This window comes from Daktulosphaira vitifoliae, unplaced genomic scaffold (genome assembly GCF_025091365.1).
Source record: "Daktulosphaira vitifoliae isolate Bord-2020 unplaced genomic scaffold, ASM2509136v1 Scaffold_2, whole genome shotgun sequence".
NCBI lineage: Eukaryota > Metazoa > Arthropoda > Insecta > Hemiptera > Phylloxeridae > Daktulosphaira > Daktulosphaira vitifoliae.
The window spans coordinates 19,761,684-19,774,349 of record NW_026099573.1 but is presented as its reverse complement, the minus strand read 5'-3'; the positions used below and the strand labels follow the sequence as shown (position 1 = coordinate 19,774,349).

Here is a 12,666-nt window from a genome sequence, read left to right as displayed (position 1 = left end):
ATGTAAACCTGCAGCAGCGGCAGATTTTGTTTTTACAAATTCAGGCTCAAACTCTGGATCTTTTAAGTATGGCTTTATGGCTTTTGTTACTTCAGGATGGATGTTTTCTTTATCGTAATTTATTAATAAATCCAAAAAGCTGTCCACTTTGGCCATCATAATCTATGAAATTCATATTTTTGTACATCCATAAAGCTTTAAATAATTTACATAAAGCTAATTTTATATAATATTATAAAAATTATTATAATTTTTATCATTATTTTACCCTTGATGTATACTTAAACACTTTTCATTTGTAGTTGATAAAACGAATAAACCTATTTATCTAAACACAAGATGTTAAACCCTAGTATTTGTACCATTTTTTCAATTAAGCCAATTTCACTGAATTTTGGAAAAAATTTAAAATATATAGTTCTAAAATAACTCCAAGAATTTCCAAAAATATTTCTTCCAAAAAAAAGAGGGAGGTTATTTATTTATTTTTTGAAAAAAATTATGGTATCCCCATAACTATTGTTATGTATACTTTTTAAATTTAAATTTATTTATACATAGTGGTTAACAATGTTTTAACAAATCTAATAACTTTTTTGAATATATATTTTGCGTTATTTTTTTAAAAATAATTAATGCATTATTAGATTACATTAAAAGTATATTTTTTATTAATGTGAAGTGAGATAAATGTGAGTAATATGTTTTTCTTTTTACTATCACTATTTGTGAACTGTTGAAATAGGACAACATTACATTATGATAAAATTTTTTCTAATGAATAATCAACATTTTGTCATGTCCAAAAGTGTAACAGACACACTTTCTCGAAAATCATACTTACACCGTTTCACCTTATTTGCTCCTAATAATATGATTTAAACGAAATCTAACTGTGCGTACATTTTAGCTTCGATGCGAAGCATCTACTATAATATGTTTTACTATAATATGTTTTTTTTTGTGTCTGTTACCACTTTTTCTCAGCTCTCACCGAACGGATTTCTTTCAACGATACGTCAAAAGATCACAAATCGTATCTAGTCGAAGACATTACCCTCAAAAATTGAAAAAAATCCCCCCGTTCTCCGTAAATGGGGGAAACCTCCAAAAAAATTACAAATTTAAAAATCGCTAATTTTCGAAAATTTTTCAATTTTTTTTACTAAAATGTGCCGTAACGTTTTCAAAAATGAACATATCAATATAATTTTTTTTTTATAGGTGAAAATGGCTATCAAATGCTATTTTTGTGTGAAAATTCTCGATTTTATTTTTTATATTATATTTAACTTTATAATGCTATAACTTATTGAAAAGTGTATGTATCCACACAATTTTTTTATGAGAAATAATATTTTTTAATAAACCCTTTTTCATTTGACATACTTTATCTTAATCGAGATATTAATAAGGAACCAGCAGATCAAGTAGCTTTTGGAATAAAACACCAATTTTTTTAAAATTAAACACTATCTAAAGATTTGCATCGAAGCGTTTATTTTTGATAGTGATTTTAATCACTGTCAGATATCATTATACTTGACCCGACTATACCACGGCACCACTGTGCCGCGACCCCCCTGTGCTGGGTTTTTTTTTATAGTAACGAAAAATAAATAGTTGATGAAAATTTATTAGATTTGTTAAAACATTGTGGACCACTCTTTTATAAATTAATTGATTAATAAAATTACCTTAGCAGCTTTCCAACTACGATCTTTTGGAATTTTTCCATTTTGAGCTAACAGTACCATTACAGCAGCTGTTACATTTGTAACTACACCTGGAGGTGAGCCAAATGATTTTAATTCAGTTAAATTTGATTTATTCAATGTATTTAAAGCTTCCTATAACAAACAGATTAAGTTTAAATTCTTTTGTTGATATTTTTATAGATAAAATAACAATTAATTTATTTAATCAGATAATTTTTAATTATTCTGAATAAATCATTGTAAAATTTAAATAATAATAATTAAATCAAACCCCAAAAATTATAACCGTAATTAGTAGTAACTAATGGATAATTAACTAAAAATAAATAAAATTAACTCAACAATATAAAAGAACTTGAAAAAAAAAATTCGAAAGCGTCTATTTCGATAACGACGTTTTCATCATCAGCGCCGAATTGGCACTTAGATACAATTATCTGCACACTTTTTTCAAACACTTTTTCTGGTGTTGGGTTAATTTAAGTAATATAATTATTTAGTTTGCTGTAAAATCATTCCATTTTTATAGTGATTAAAATTATACAGAATACAAATTTAATGTGTTCAAGATTTATTTAAAAGGTGGTAAAAAAGAACCATTTATAAAAAAATTAAGATTTTCGGAAAAATATTTTATTATAAATTTTTATTAATGGAACTATCTTTCATACTCACGTGAACTAATTATAAATAAGAGAAAAAATACCTTTTAAATATGTACTTATTTTAACTATTTTCGTAAATCTTTTTTCTAATAGACAATAACCTGAGCAGCTAAGAGTGCGGGTTCGGCTTTAACAAGATCTTCTTCGCAATCTTGTTGTTTTTTCTTTACTTCTTCAGCAATTGAACAGACTTTTTTTTCTTCGTCATCAGCTATTAAATACGATTTATTTATGTTAAGCTTTTGTATGAGTCATCAGTTTTAAAGAAAGAACTCACAAACGGTAAAATATAATTGTATTTTTATGGTCTTACATATTATTACTAAACTGAGCTTTATAATTTACAAAAAGACACTAAAAAACAATAATCAACCTTTTTAACATTAATGATGTCTTATTATATTTAAAAATTTCACAAAAGTTTTCACCGATAAAGAGTTCTTAATTCAAACTACAAACATACAATACTAGTCTCATTAGGTAAATATATATAATGATTATACCAAATGCTTTTTCCTTGGAAACTTTTTCAGTTTCAACACCAACAATTTGAATTAATTTATCAGCAGCATCATTTTTTATTTTAAGTTCAATTTCTTGAATAGCCAATTTTGCCTTTAAATTATCTACCTGATAATAATTAAAAATGAATTAGTATCATGGAAATCTAACAATAATTAATATAAAACTTGCTTTTATTTAGTATAAACTTTTATTTAGATGCTAAATTTAATTTCTTTTTATAACTAACCTGGTTTGCTGTGCTTTTTAATTTTTCCAATCCATTTTCAAGTCTATTAATTTTACCAGCTAATTCAGCTGATTTTCTTCTTAATAGTTTAGAATAAAGAGATATTTGCTCTAAAAATGATTTTGGTGTCGTATAATTATAGCGTCTATCACTCTGTAAATAAACCCGAGATATTGTGTTCACCTGAGTATGTGCATAAGACATAAACTTAGCAACTGATTCTTTAAAATTTTCCTAGGATTCAAATATCTCACAATTATATGAACATTCAATAATTACACAAGTCAAAAAAATAATTCTACAGTTTACAATGTTTAGATGAATCCACTATAAAATTTTATTACACATTCTAAATCTGGATTCAGATTTATTCAATCAAATTTATTCTATTTAAAAATCACTAATTAGTAATTGAGCGATATTTACACACTTAAAAACTAATAAAAATATAATTTTTTTTTCTTGAAACTATTTAAAGTTGTTTTAATTGTGTTGTGAAAGATTTACACAAAATTTAAGACTCCTGCAACAAGTTTTTTTGGTGCTTTTAAACTTGATTATAGCACTCCTTTATAAAAAAATTAAGCTGAACTTTTTACAGGGGTTCATTTAAATATTGTCACAGCAGAATTTTTTTTTTGTCCTGTGTTATTTATTTTAGATTAGTAATATTATTTTTATGACTGTTGAAATTACTGGTAAGACTTCAAGTTCCGATAAAAATTGATTAGATACTGACATTAATGCTTGTTGTGGCCATTCATGAAACCAATTAATAGAAGTACAATTTATTAGAGCAGGAAATTTCCTGCTACGAACTCTCAAAACTGATCCAACAGGAGAAAAACACAATACTATTTTCAATTGCCTTCTGACTCGATCAATGAAAAATTTCCAACAATTTTCACGAGTGTCTAAGATACCAGCACCTTTAACCTTGATAAAAAAATTAACATTTTTTATAAATTAAAAAATATATATATTTGCTTAACTTATAAGGTTAAATTACAAAAAATTAAGATATTTATTATTAAAGTTTCACTTTCGCACATTGAATATTATATTGTTACAATTATTTAAAAATTATTATAAAGATATTCTTTATTATTATAATTTAATATTACTTCATTGCGAACTCCAGCTATTATATTTTCTATTTCATCGTCAGGAAATAATTCTGGAATTTCCCCAGAAGAAAGCATATCGTTAATCAATACTAAAAATGATTCAGATGGAACTTGTGCATCAGTCATGAGAAACACTGTTCCTACATTTTTTAATCCTGACTTCATGTATAAACTAGAAAGCTCCATCTTTAAAATTATATGAGTATATAAAAATTATTATTAATTGGTTAATTAAATTAAATGTATTACTTTAAGATCCAACAAGCCGTATCCTTTTCGTAATTGTATCTGCGCTACTTCCAAACTAGAGATAAATGCAGCTAATCTAGCTAGGCATTGTTTTCCACTACCTCCTACTCCCACCAGCAAGCAATTACCACGAGGGGATTCTAGAATTCTATTGATTCTTTTGGAAACACAGTCTATTAATAGCTGATGGTTTATAAAATTAATAATACTATAACATCTACCTGCATACATGCATCATGGCATCTTCAAATAATACTAAATTCATAGCACCTACTAAATCATTGTATAAATTCAAAGCTTCTTCCAACAATTTTGTAAGATTTGACCAACTCTTAACAGGAGCATACTTAGGCTCACCAATACCTTGAGCAAAATGGCAGTAAATATTTGGTTTTTCAAAAACTGCACATTCGTCTATTTCCTGTAATCATTATTCTTTTACGATGCATTTGAAAATTATTAATAATGGTTTAAAGTTAGTAAGATACATCAAAAAACTTTTTTAATGCATCAGTTTGCATTTTACTGAATGCATCAGAATCTTTTTCATCTACCAATTTGTCGGAGTACACTCTTTGACATTCATGCATCCATAAACGCATTAAGTCCGCGGGGCAAGAAAGACATTCACCAGTACTAAAAACTAAACCCTGTAGTACAACATTTAAATTATTAAGTATTCGTAACAATGTTATAGAATAAATATTAACAAATACTTGAAAAATGTTTGATAAATCTCTAAGATTGAAAATATAGTGAAATTTGGTGGCAGTTGGAAGGAAAAATGAATTAGTTTTGTTGTGAAGCCAGATAGTTGCTTCTATAACATTATCAGCTAATTTTGATACTATTTGTGGAATTCGATTTTCTACATTTCCAAAATGCTGATTCAATATTGATGAATAAATAATAGTTAATGATTCTGTTCCTGGAAAACTAACCGTTTATAAATTAATTTTTTTTTTCATCCATTTATTTTATAGGCATATGCATAAAAGCAACAAAAGGTAGCATTGGTATCTCTTTAAAAAATTAGACTGGTTATGATTGATGCTTCATAGAAAAAACGCCAAAAATCTGTAAAATACTGATCCTAAATGCAAATCTGTAGATAGTATTTAATTCTAAGAAAGATAAAAAGATAAGAATATAAGAAATAATCTTAATAGATTTTTCCAAAGCAAAATAAACTCCTATTTTTTGTTCTATATTGACTGCCATTTGCGCATAAAAAATAGGTCGTCGTTGCAATTTTTTTTTTTAACTTCTAGTACATAAAATAAGCTTTATTTTAATATATATTTAAAAAACGCAGTGTTACCGGAATATTTTCAAAAGTTAAGTTGAAAAAGTTCTTATTCTTAGACAAATTTTCAAAAATTCAAAGTCACTTTTCTTAACTTTGAGGAGGTTAAATAATCAAAATAAGTTTATATTTATATTTATTGTGGAATGAGGGACTAGTATATTTAATTAGTGAGAAAGAGGTATGGGGAACTGTGGCATCAATGAAAAAGAATAGAGCAGTAGGACCAGATGAAGTGCGAGTATGGAAAATATTAGGCGATGTTAGCATAAGATGTTTGAAGGATCTTTTTAATGAAATCTTATTAGAAGGGAAAATTCCAAATGTATGGAGGAATAGTACTGTGGTCCCGATATTTAAAGGTAAAGGAGACATACAGGAGTGTGGAAAATGAATGTGATATGAGCACCGCTGATGTGAGTATAGATGATGTATAGATGACCGACTCCCAGTAGTTGGGATTAAGGCAAAGAAAAAGAAGAAGAATATTTATATTAAATGTTAGTTGGATTTGTGCAACTTTCATAAAAATTGTTGGACACATTATTAATGCAATCCTTTATAAGGTATTTTAAAATAAACAAAAATAAATAAAATTTGAACACAAAATAACATGTATTTTGACTACGGCAGCCATTTGCATAAAGAAGATAAGTCGTCGGGACAATTTTTTTTTTTAATTTTTAGTACGTAACATAAGTTTAATTTGACATACGTTATAAGGGTCCAGTATTTTCAGAACATTTTTAAAACTTAAGTTGAAAAGTTGAATATTGTAAAAAAGTTGCTATTTTGATCCCTCCTTTGTGGGCAAGTAAAGTGTCAGATTATTATAAATTTGATATCAAATGAAAAGGAAATACTTAAGGTATTTATATAAAAAAAATTATTTTGGTTTGCTCATTTTTCAAGTTATGGCAGTTTTAAGTACCAAAATAACATTGATTTTATATACGAAAATTATGTTTTTTGTTCAATTTTGACGGTCATTGGCATATAAAAATTAGGTTGTTGAGACAATTTTTTGTTTTTATCTAATAATACATAATGTAAGCTTTAATTTACCATATATTTAAAGGACGCAGTATTTCTAGAATATTTTCAAAAGTGAAGTTGAAAAAGATGAGTTTTGTAAAAAAGTTACTATTTTGAACACTCCCCTGTGAGTAGGTTAAGTGTTAGATTTCCAAAAAAAAGATATCGAATGAAAGGTAAATATCTAAGGTTTCAATACAAAAAAAAAAATTATTTTGATTCGTTCATATTTCAATAAGTTATGGCAAATTTTAGAAAAAATATTAAAATTTATCGATTTTAAAAATCATAATTTTTTGATCGATTTTCACCATTTATGGGAAACGAAGGAAAATTTTTTAATTTTGAGAATAACATCTTTAACTAAATACGATTTGTGATCATTTGACGTATAGTTGGGAAAAATCGGTCCAGTGAGAGCTGAGAAAAAGTAGTGACAGACACAAAAATAATAAATAAATAAATACCTCACAGTAAAATTAATACTTTCTCAGATTCGCATTGAAGCTAAAACTGTTACGAACATCAACATCAATATCTTGCGTCCGGTACGAATATAAATAGTTCAGTATGATATATTTATTGTTTACTCAATTAATTGTTACCAAAATATTTGTTTATTGAACCATGATAATACAATATTTTTGAAATTTGAATGGATGTATAAAAAATTGGTGCATTATTAATGCAGGCCGATTGGGACTGTTTGTAAAGTAAGGGGTGCGGTTGCACACCCTGACCCTCCCTATATGACGTCCTTGTATTAAGCACTTATTTTATGTCACAATGGTATATTTAAGATGGAAAGAAGCCCTATTTTACAATACGTAAAATTTAGAAGAATTTGATATTTTTTTCATAAAATTTCAATCTGATTGATTGGGTTTTTCTGAGTGGTTTTAAACTAATTTATCATATAGATTTTTTGTTTAATAGAGTATGTCTATAGTATTGGGATTCTCGGTTGATTTTGGTTTCCAGACCTAGTTAAAAATATCTCATATACTGCTATTTGCGATTCTTTAATTTAGTTAGAATAATATTTTTGTTATATATAGTAAAAATATACAAAATTATACCTCACTGCTATTACACAAAAATGACGTTGAAGTCGAGGATTAATTGTAAAACTGCCAGCGGTCGGATTCATACAAGATACATATTGGCAGTTATGAATATCTTTTAAAGTTAATTTAGTTCGGTCGTACCAATGTCCATAATCTAAATGTTGTCGTATTAAAGTGTGTGGTTGTACCGTACCATATGAATCCACCTACAATTTTAATAAATTATATAAAATTTCAATTATCAACACTATTGAAATAAAATAAAAATAGCTTTATTATATATCTTTTTTATTAAAAATTCAACTCAGTATACCATATGATTTAGGACACAATTTAAAATCTTTAAATTTTAGGGATTCTATCTTGAACTTACTGTTATTATTTATGATAGGTCGTTCACAACAAGTGAAAATAATTTAACTTCTATTTAAACTCTTTAAGGTCACTTTTGGTGAACCTCAAAGATTTAACTTCTCTACTATTTTTACTGCTTTTAAACGATGTTGTTAAAGTATTTAAGTTTACTAAATATTTGTTATTCCTAGTGATATGAAAGTGTATGCTCCAGTTTTAAGTTTAATAGTCCGTGCAGATATTAAAAAGAATTAGAATAGACTACATGTATAGTGCGTAATTAAGGGGTTGTCATTGAATATTTTCCAATGTTTTAAAATATCTTTTACTTGAAGTAGAAAACATAAATGTACAAGTAAATATAGTAATATTATATTTACAAAGCTCTATTATATAATATATAATAAAACTTTGAAAGTTCTAGATCTTAATTATTGAACAGTAATATGAAATCTAATGCAAGTTGAGCTATCAATGAATTTAGATAGAATACAAAAACAAGTTATTAATATGATATTATTAAGAAAAATTTTTACAAATACTCCCGTTGAATAAACTTGCGAATCAATGCAGATTGTTGTCATTGCCTTAAAGATTATAGTCTAATATATTATTTATATTTAAAATTGTATATTAAAAAAATTTATTGGAACTCCCCGTTTCTCTTTTCCACTTAACTTGTTTCCATTAAAGATCGTCAACTATTAAAAAAAAAATAGTTGTTTAAATTAAATATTAACATTCTGTAATCAGTGGCAACTCTTGGTTTAGACGACAGGACAATCGTACCCCGTATTAAAATTAAATAAAAGAAGAAAATTAATTGTATATTCTTAAATTTACATTTTTATTAAAAATTCCAATTTTTAAAGAATAAAATAGTTATAATACATTTGTCATGTGCGAATATTAAACTTGTTTCCCTCAGTATATGCTGTTACACATTCACACACGAGCAATGTTTGGACGACCGGCAGCATTGTCAATACGGTAAAAAATTAGTTTAAAGGCGGATTCCCACTACTGGTGTACTTGCCAAGACTACAGCAACCACTTAAAAATAGAGTTTTATAGTTAAACATATTCAATTTATAATATTAATACATCTATCTACTTTTTTTAGTAATTTGGCATTTCCAGTAATATTAATTACTATATTTAATTACCTATATTTATTTTTCGCTTGCATTCTTATTATGATTACTTAAAGTTGAAACTTACTGATATAAACGTAATATTTTACATTTTTTATTTTAAAATACAATAACTTTTTAAAAAATGTATGTTTATTTGTATAAAATGTATATTTAATTAATTTTAAATAAAAAAATACATCTTTAAATATTAATTAGTCAAAAATTTAATATGAAATAAACCCCTCCAGAAAATAATCGTATCTACGCCACTGGCTATACTAAATATTTATTCATATATTACACTTATAATTCATAAAAATTGGATATATATCAGGATATAAATAAGGAAACAGGAAATCTTGTTGCTTTTGGAATAATCCACCAATTTTTAAAATTAAACACTATCTACAGATTTGCATCGAAGCGTTTTTTATGGTATTGATTTTAATTACTGTCAGATATCATCTATACTGGACCCAAGTATGCTACGTCCCCACTGTGTTAGGTTTTTATATTTTTAGTCATCACCTAAATAACGCTTATAAATTTTCTGGTTGGATTTCGTCAAAGTTAATAAAAAAAAACCCCAGCACAGGGGGGTTGTGGCACAGTAGTGACAAGGTATAGTTGGGTCAAGTATAATGATATCTGACAGTGATTAAAATCACTATGATAAAAAACGCTTCGATTCAAATCTTTAGATAATATTTAATTTTAAAAAATTGATGGACTATTCCAAAAGCTACTTGATCTCCTATTTCCTTATTTATATCCTGTTTAAGATAAAGTATGTCAAATCAAAGAGGGATATAAATATGATTTAGCATAAAAAAATTGTGTTGATCCATACACTTTTCAATAAGTTAAAGTATTATAAAGATAAAAATGTAAAATATAAAATCGAAAATTTGCACACAAAAATAGCATTTGGTAGCCATTTTTACCGTAAAGACAAAATAATGTCCAACATTTTTTTTTTTCCATAATAAAGTATATTACATTATTTTTAATTTAAAATATATAAAAAAACCCAACCGGAACACTTTAAAAAGTTAATTTTTTATGATAAAGTTGTCATTTTCAATTCCCCCTGTGGCCAGGTAAAGAATCAAATTTATAGAAAAAATATACTAAATGAAAGGTAAAGACATCATGTATTTATAAAAAAAATTATATTGATTTGGTTATTTTTATGACAATTTTAAGTAAAAAAAATTGAAAAATTGTCAAAATTTAGCAATTTTTAAATTTGTAATTTTTTTAATTTACGGGGAACGAGGGAAATTTTTTTGAGGATAATGTCTTTGACTAGATACGATTTGTGATCTTTTGACGTTTCTTTGAAAGAAATCGGTTCGGTGAGATCTGAGAAAAAGTGGTAACAGACACAAAAAAAAAACCATATCATACTAAAATTGATACCTTCTCAGCTTCGCATCGCAGCTAATAAGATTTTGTAAAAAAATTTTTTTTTATATTTTTAATTTTAAAATGCTAGAGCTTTTTGAAAAATATATGGATCAATGCAATTATTTTATGATAAATATTATTTATTTACTTCTTTCATTCGACATACATTTTTTTTAAATAAAACCATTTCCCTTTAAATATTTATACATTATACATATATATTTATTCACATATTACTCTTTATTACTTTATTATATTTAATTTGACAAATATTTAAAGTCGCATCCCCACTACCAGCAGACACGAGGCTTGTAATACCATAATAAATTTCAATTTTTGTAATAATAATTTGATCAATCTTAAACTGTGTCAATTTAACAATTAAATAAATGTTTGTGTATTTTTTATTGTGTTTATTTTACCCTTGTTAGGTTCTATTAAATAATTAAATAGGTTTTATAATATAATTCAATGAAAATTAATTAAGCAATTACCTCAGGCATGTTCATATCATCTAAAAAATAAACTAAGGTTTTATTTCCGGGTGGTCCATAATTTCTACCAGCTTTTTTCTCCAATGGTTTTTCTAGTATCTTTTGTAGCATTTCTTTATTTTTATTTTTCCCCGATTAATAAAATTTTTAAATTAAATTAAGTGCTGTGTAATGGAATATACAAACCTGAAGTCGTGTAATAATTAAAAGGTATATTTGCTATAGTGTAGCTATCTGAAAGACTAGTTAATTTTTCCGTAATTAACACTGTTTTACCACATCCTGAACTTCCAACCAACATTACTGGATGCTTATAATCCATTAGTAAATCAACAAAATACCGAGTTCTGATTGATTCTGGCGTGTGTACCAATGCATTCTATCAATAAAAGATGATTAATAAAAAAATGCAATTCAATGTTAAAATTATTAAGTTTTACTTGTAATGGCATATCTGGGTCCAATTCAAACTTAGGAATGATATCTGACCATGGTAAAAACTCTTTGGTTTCCGTATCAATAAAATAATCAAAAACTGTACCTACGGAAGGATATTTTATTGTTTTAAATTCAGCAACCCACCATTTAGAAAATTCTACTTTATAGTCAATCACCTACAAAAAAATTATTTGAATTTCTTAAATAAAATTCTATAAAAAAATTTATATAATTATATATACAGCAGGATTTATTATGAATACTAAGCCAATTTCTTGTTAACAAATGATTTAATCACGAAAATGTATTGAATAAAATTTTATATATTCCTTGATAGTTATCAAGTTTATTGTAAAAAACTATTTTTAAGTGTCTTAGGGATAATTTTTTAAAATTTGAATTAAATATAATTTTGACTAATATATAATATATTTTGTGATATTACTTTTCAAAATATTATATTTAAATATTTCGAAAAGGTAAGGAGTGGGGTAGTGTTTAGCAACGTTTTTTATTTATAAGGCAAGAGTAAAAATACTTTTACGTTACGCACCCCTCACGTTTTTATGCATAATATACATTTCTTGAGACCTATAGCTAAAATCGCTAGTTCTGACTATCTAACACACATGATAACAGGTGTGATCCTAAATTCAAATTTAAATTTTATTCATATTAAATTCTACTTTTAACTACCTATCCTGTTTTTTTAAATTAAAACTTTTTATTTCAATCTTTGTAAAACAATGATAAAATACTTCAAATACACGATTTTAACTACAATCAAAGATTAATTCAATCTATTCTCGAATAAATGGTTTAATAATAATATATAAATATTATATGTTCCTATTTAAAAATTATTTCTCAAACTACCCATAGAAATAGTTTTTTTACAATCAACTTGATATTTCAT

General features: G+C 25.9%; 1 protein-coding gene across 4 annotated transcripts in view; it reads right to left on the bottom strand.

The window, feature by feature from the left end:
- Nucleotides 1-12,666, bottom strand: part of LOC126897754 (dynein beta chain, ciliary) — a 56,048-nt gene that overhangs the window by 12,172 nt on the left and 31,210 nt on the right. For all 4 annotated transcript variants that reach the window (XR_007702182.1, XM_050671603.1, XM_050671601.1 and 1 more), the window contains 15 exons: nt 11,753-11,926; nt 11,499-11,691; nt 11,313-11,425; nt 7,931-8,124; nt 5,227-5,446; nt 4,999-5,160; nt 4,732-4,931; nt 4,511-4,667; nt 4,259-4,447; nt 3,831-4,070; nt 3,135-3,368; nt 2,887-3,013; nt 2,485-2,594; nt 1,698-1,850; nt 9-162 (listed from right to left, as the gene is read on the bottom strand). Coding sequence is in view for 3 of the 4 variants with exons in the window: in XM_050671603.1 (XP_050527560.1) it covers nt 9-162; nt 1,698-1,850; nt 2,485-2,594; nt 2,887-3,013; nt 3,135-3,368; nt 3,831-4,070; nt 4,259-4,447; nt 4,511-4,667; nt 4,732-4,931; nt 4,999-5,160; nt 5,227-5,446; nt 7,931-8,124; nt 11,313-11,425; nt 11,499-11,691; nt 11,753-11,926 (2,620 nt within the window). In the remaining variant the exon portion in view is untranslated. The remainder of the gene's footprint in view (nt 1-8; nt 163-1,697; nt 1,851-2,484; nt 2,595-2,886; nt 3,014-3,134; nt 3,369-3,830; nt 4,071-4,258; nt 4,448-4,510; nt 4,668-4,731; nt 4,932-4,998; nt 5,161-5,226; nt 5,447-7,930; nt 8,125-11,312; nt 11,426-11,498; nt 11,692-11,752; nt 11,927-12,666) is intronic.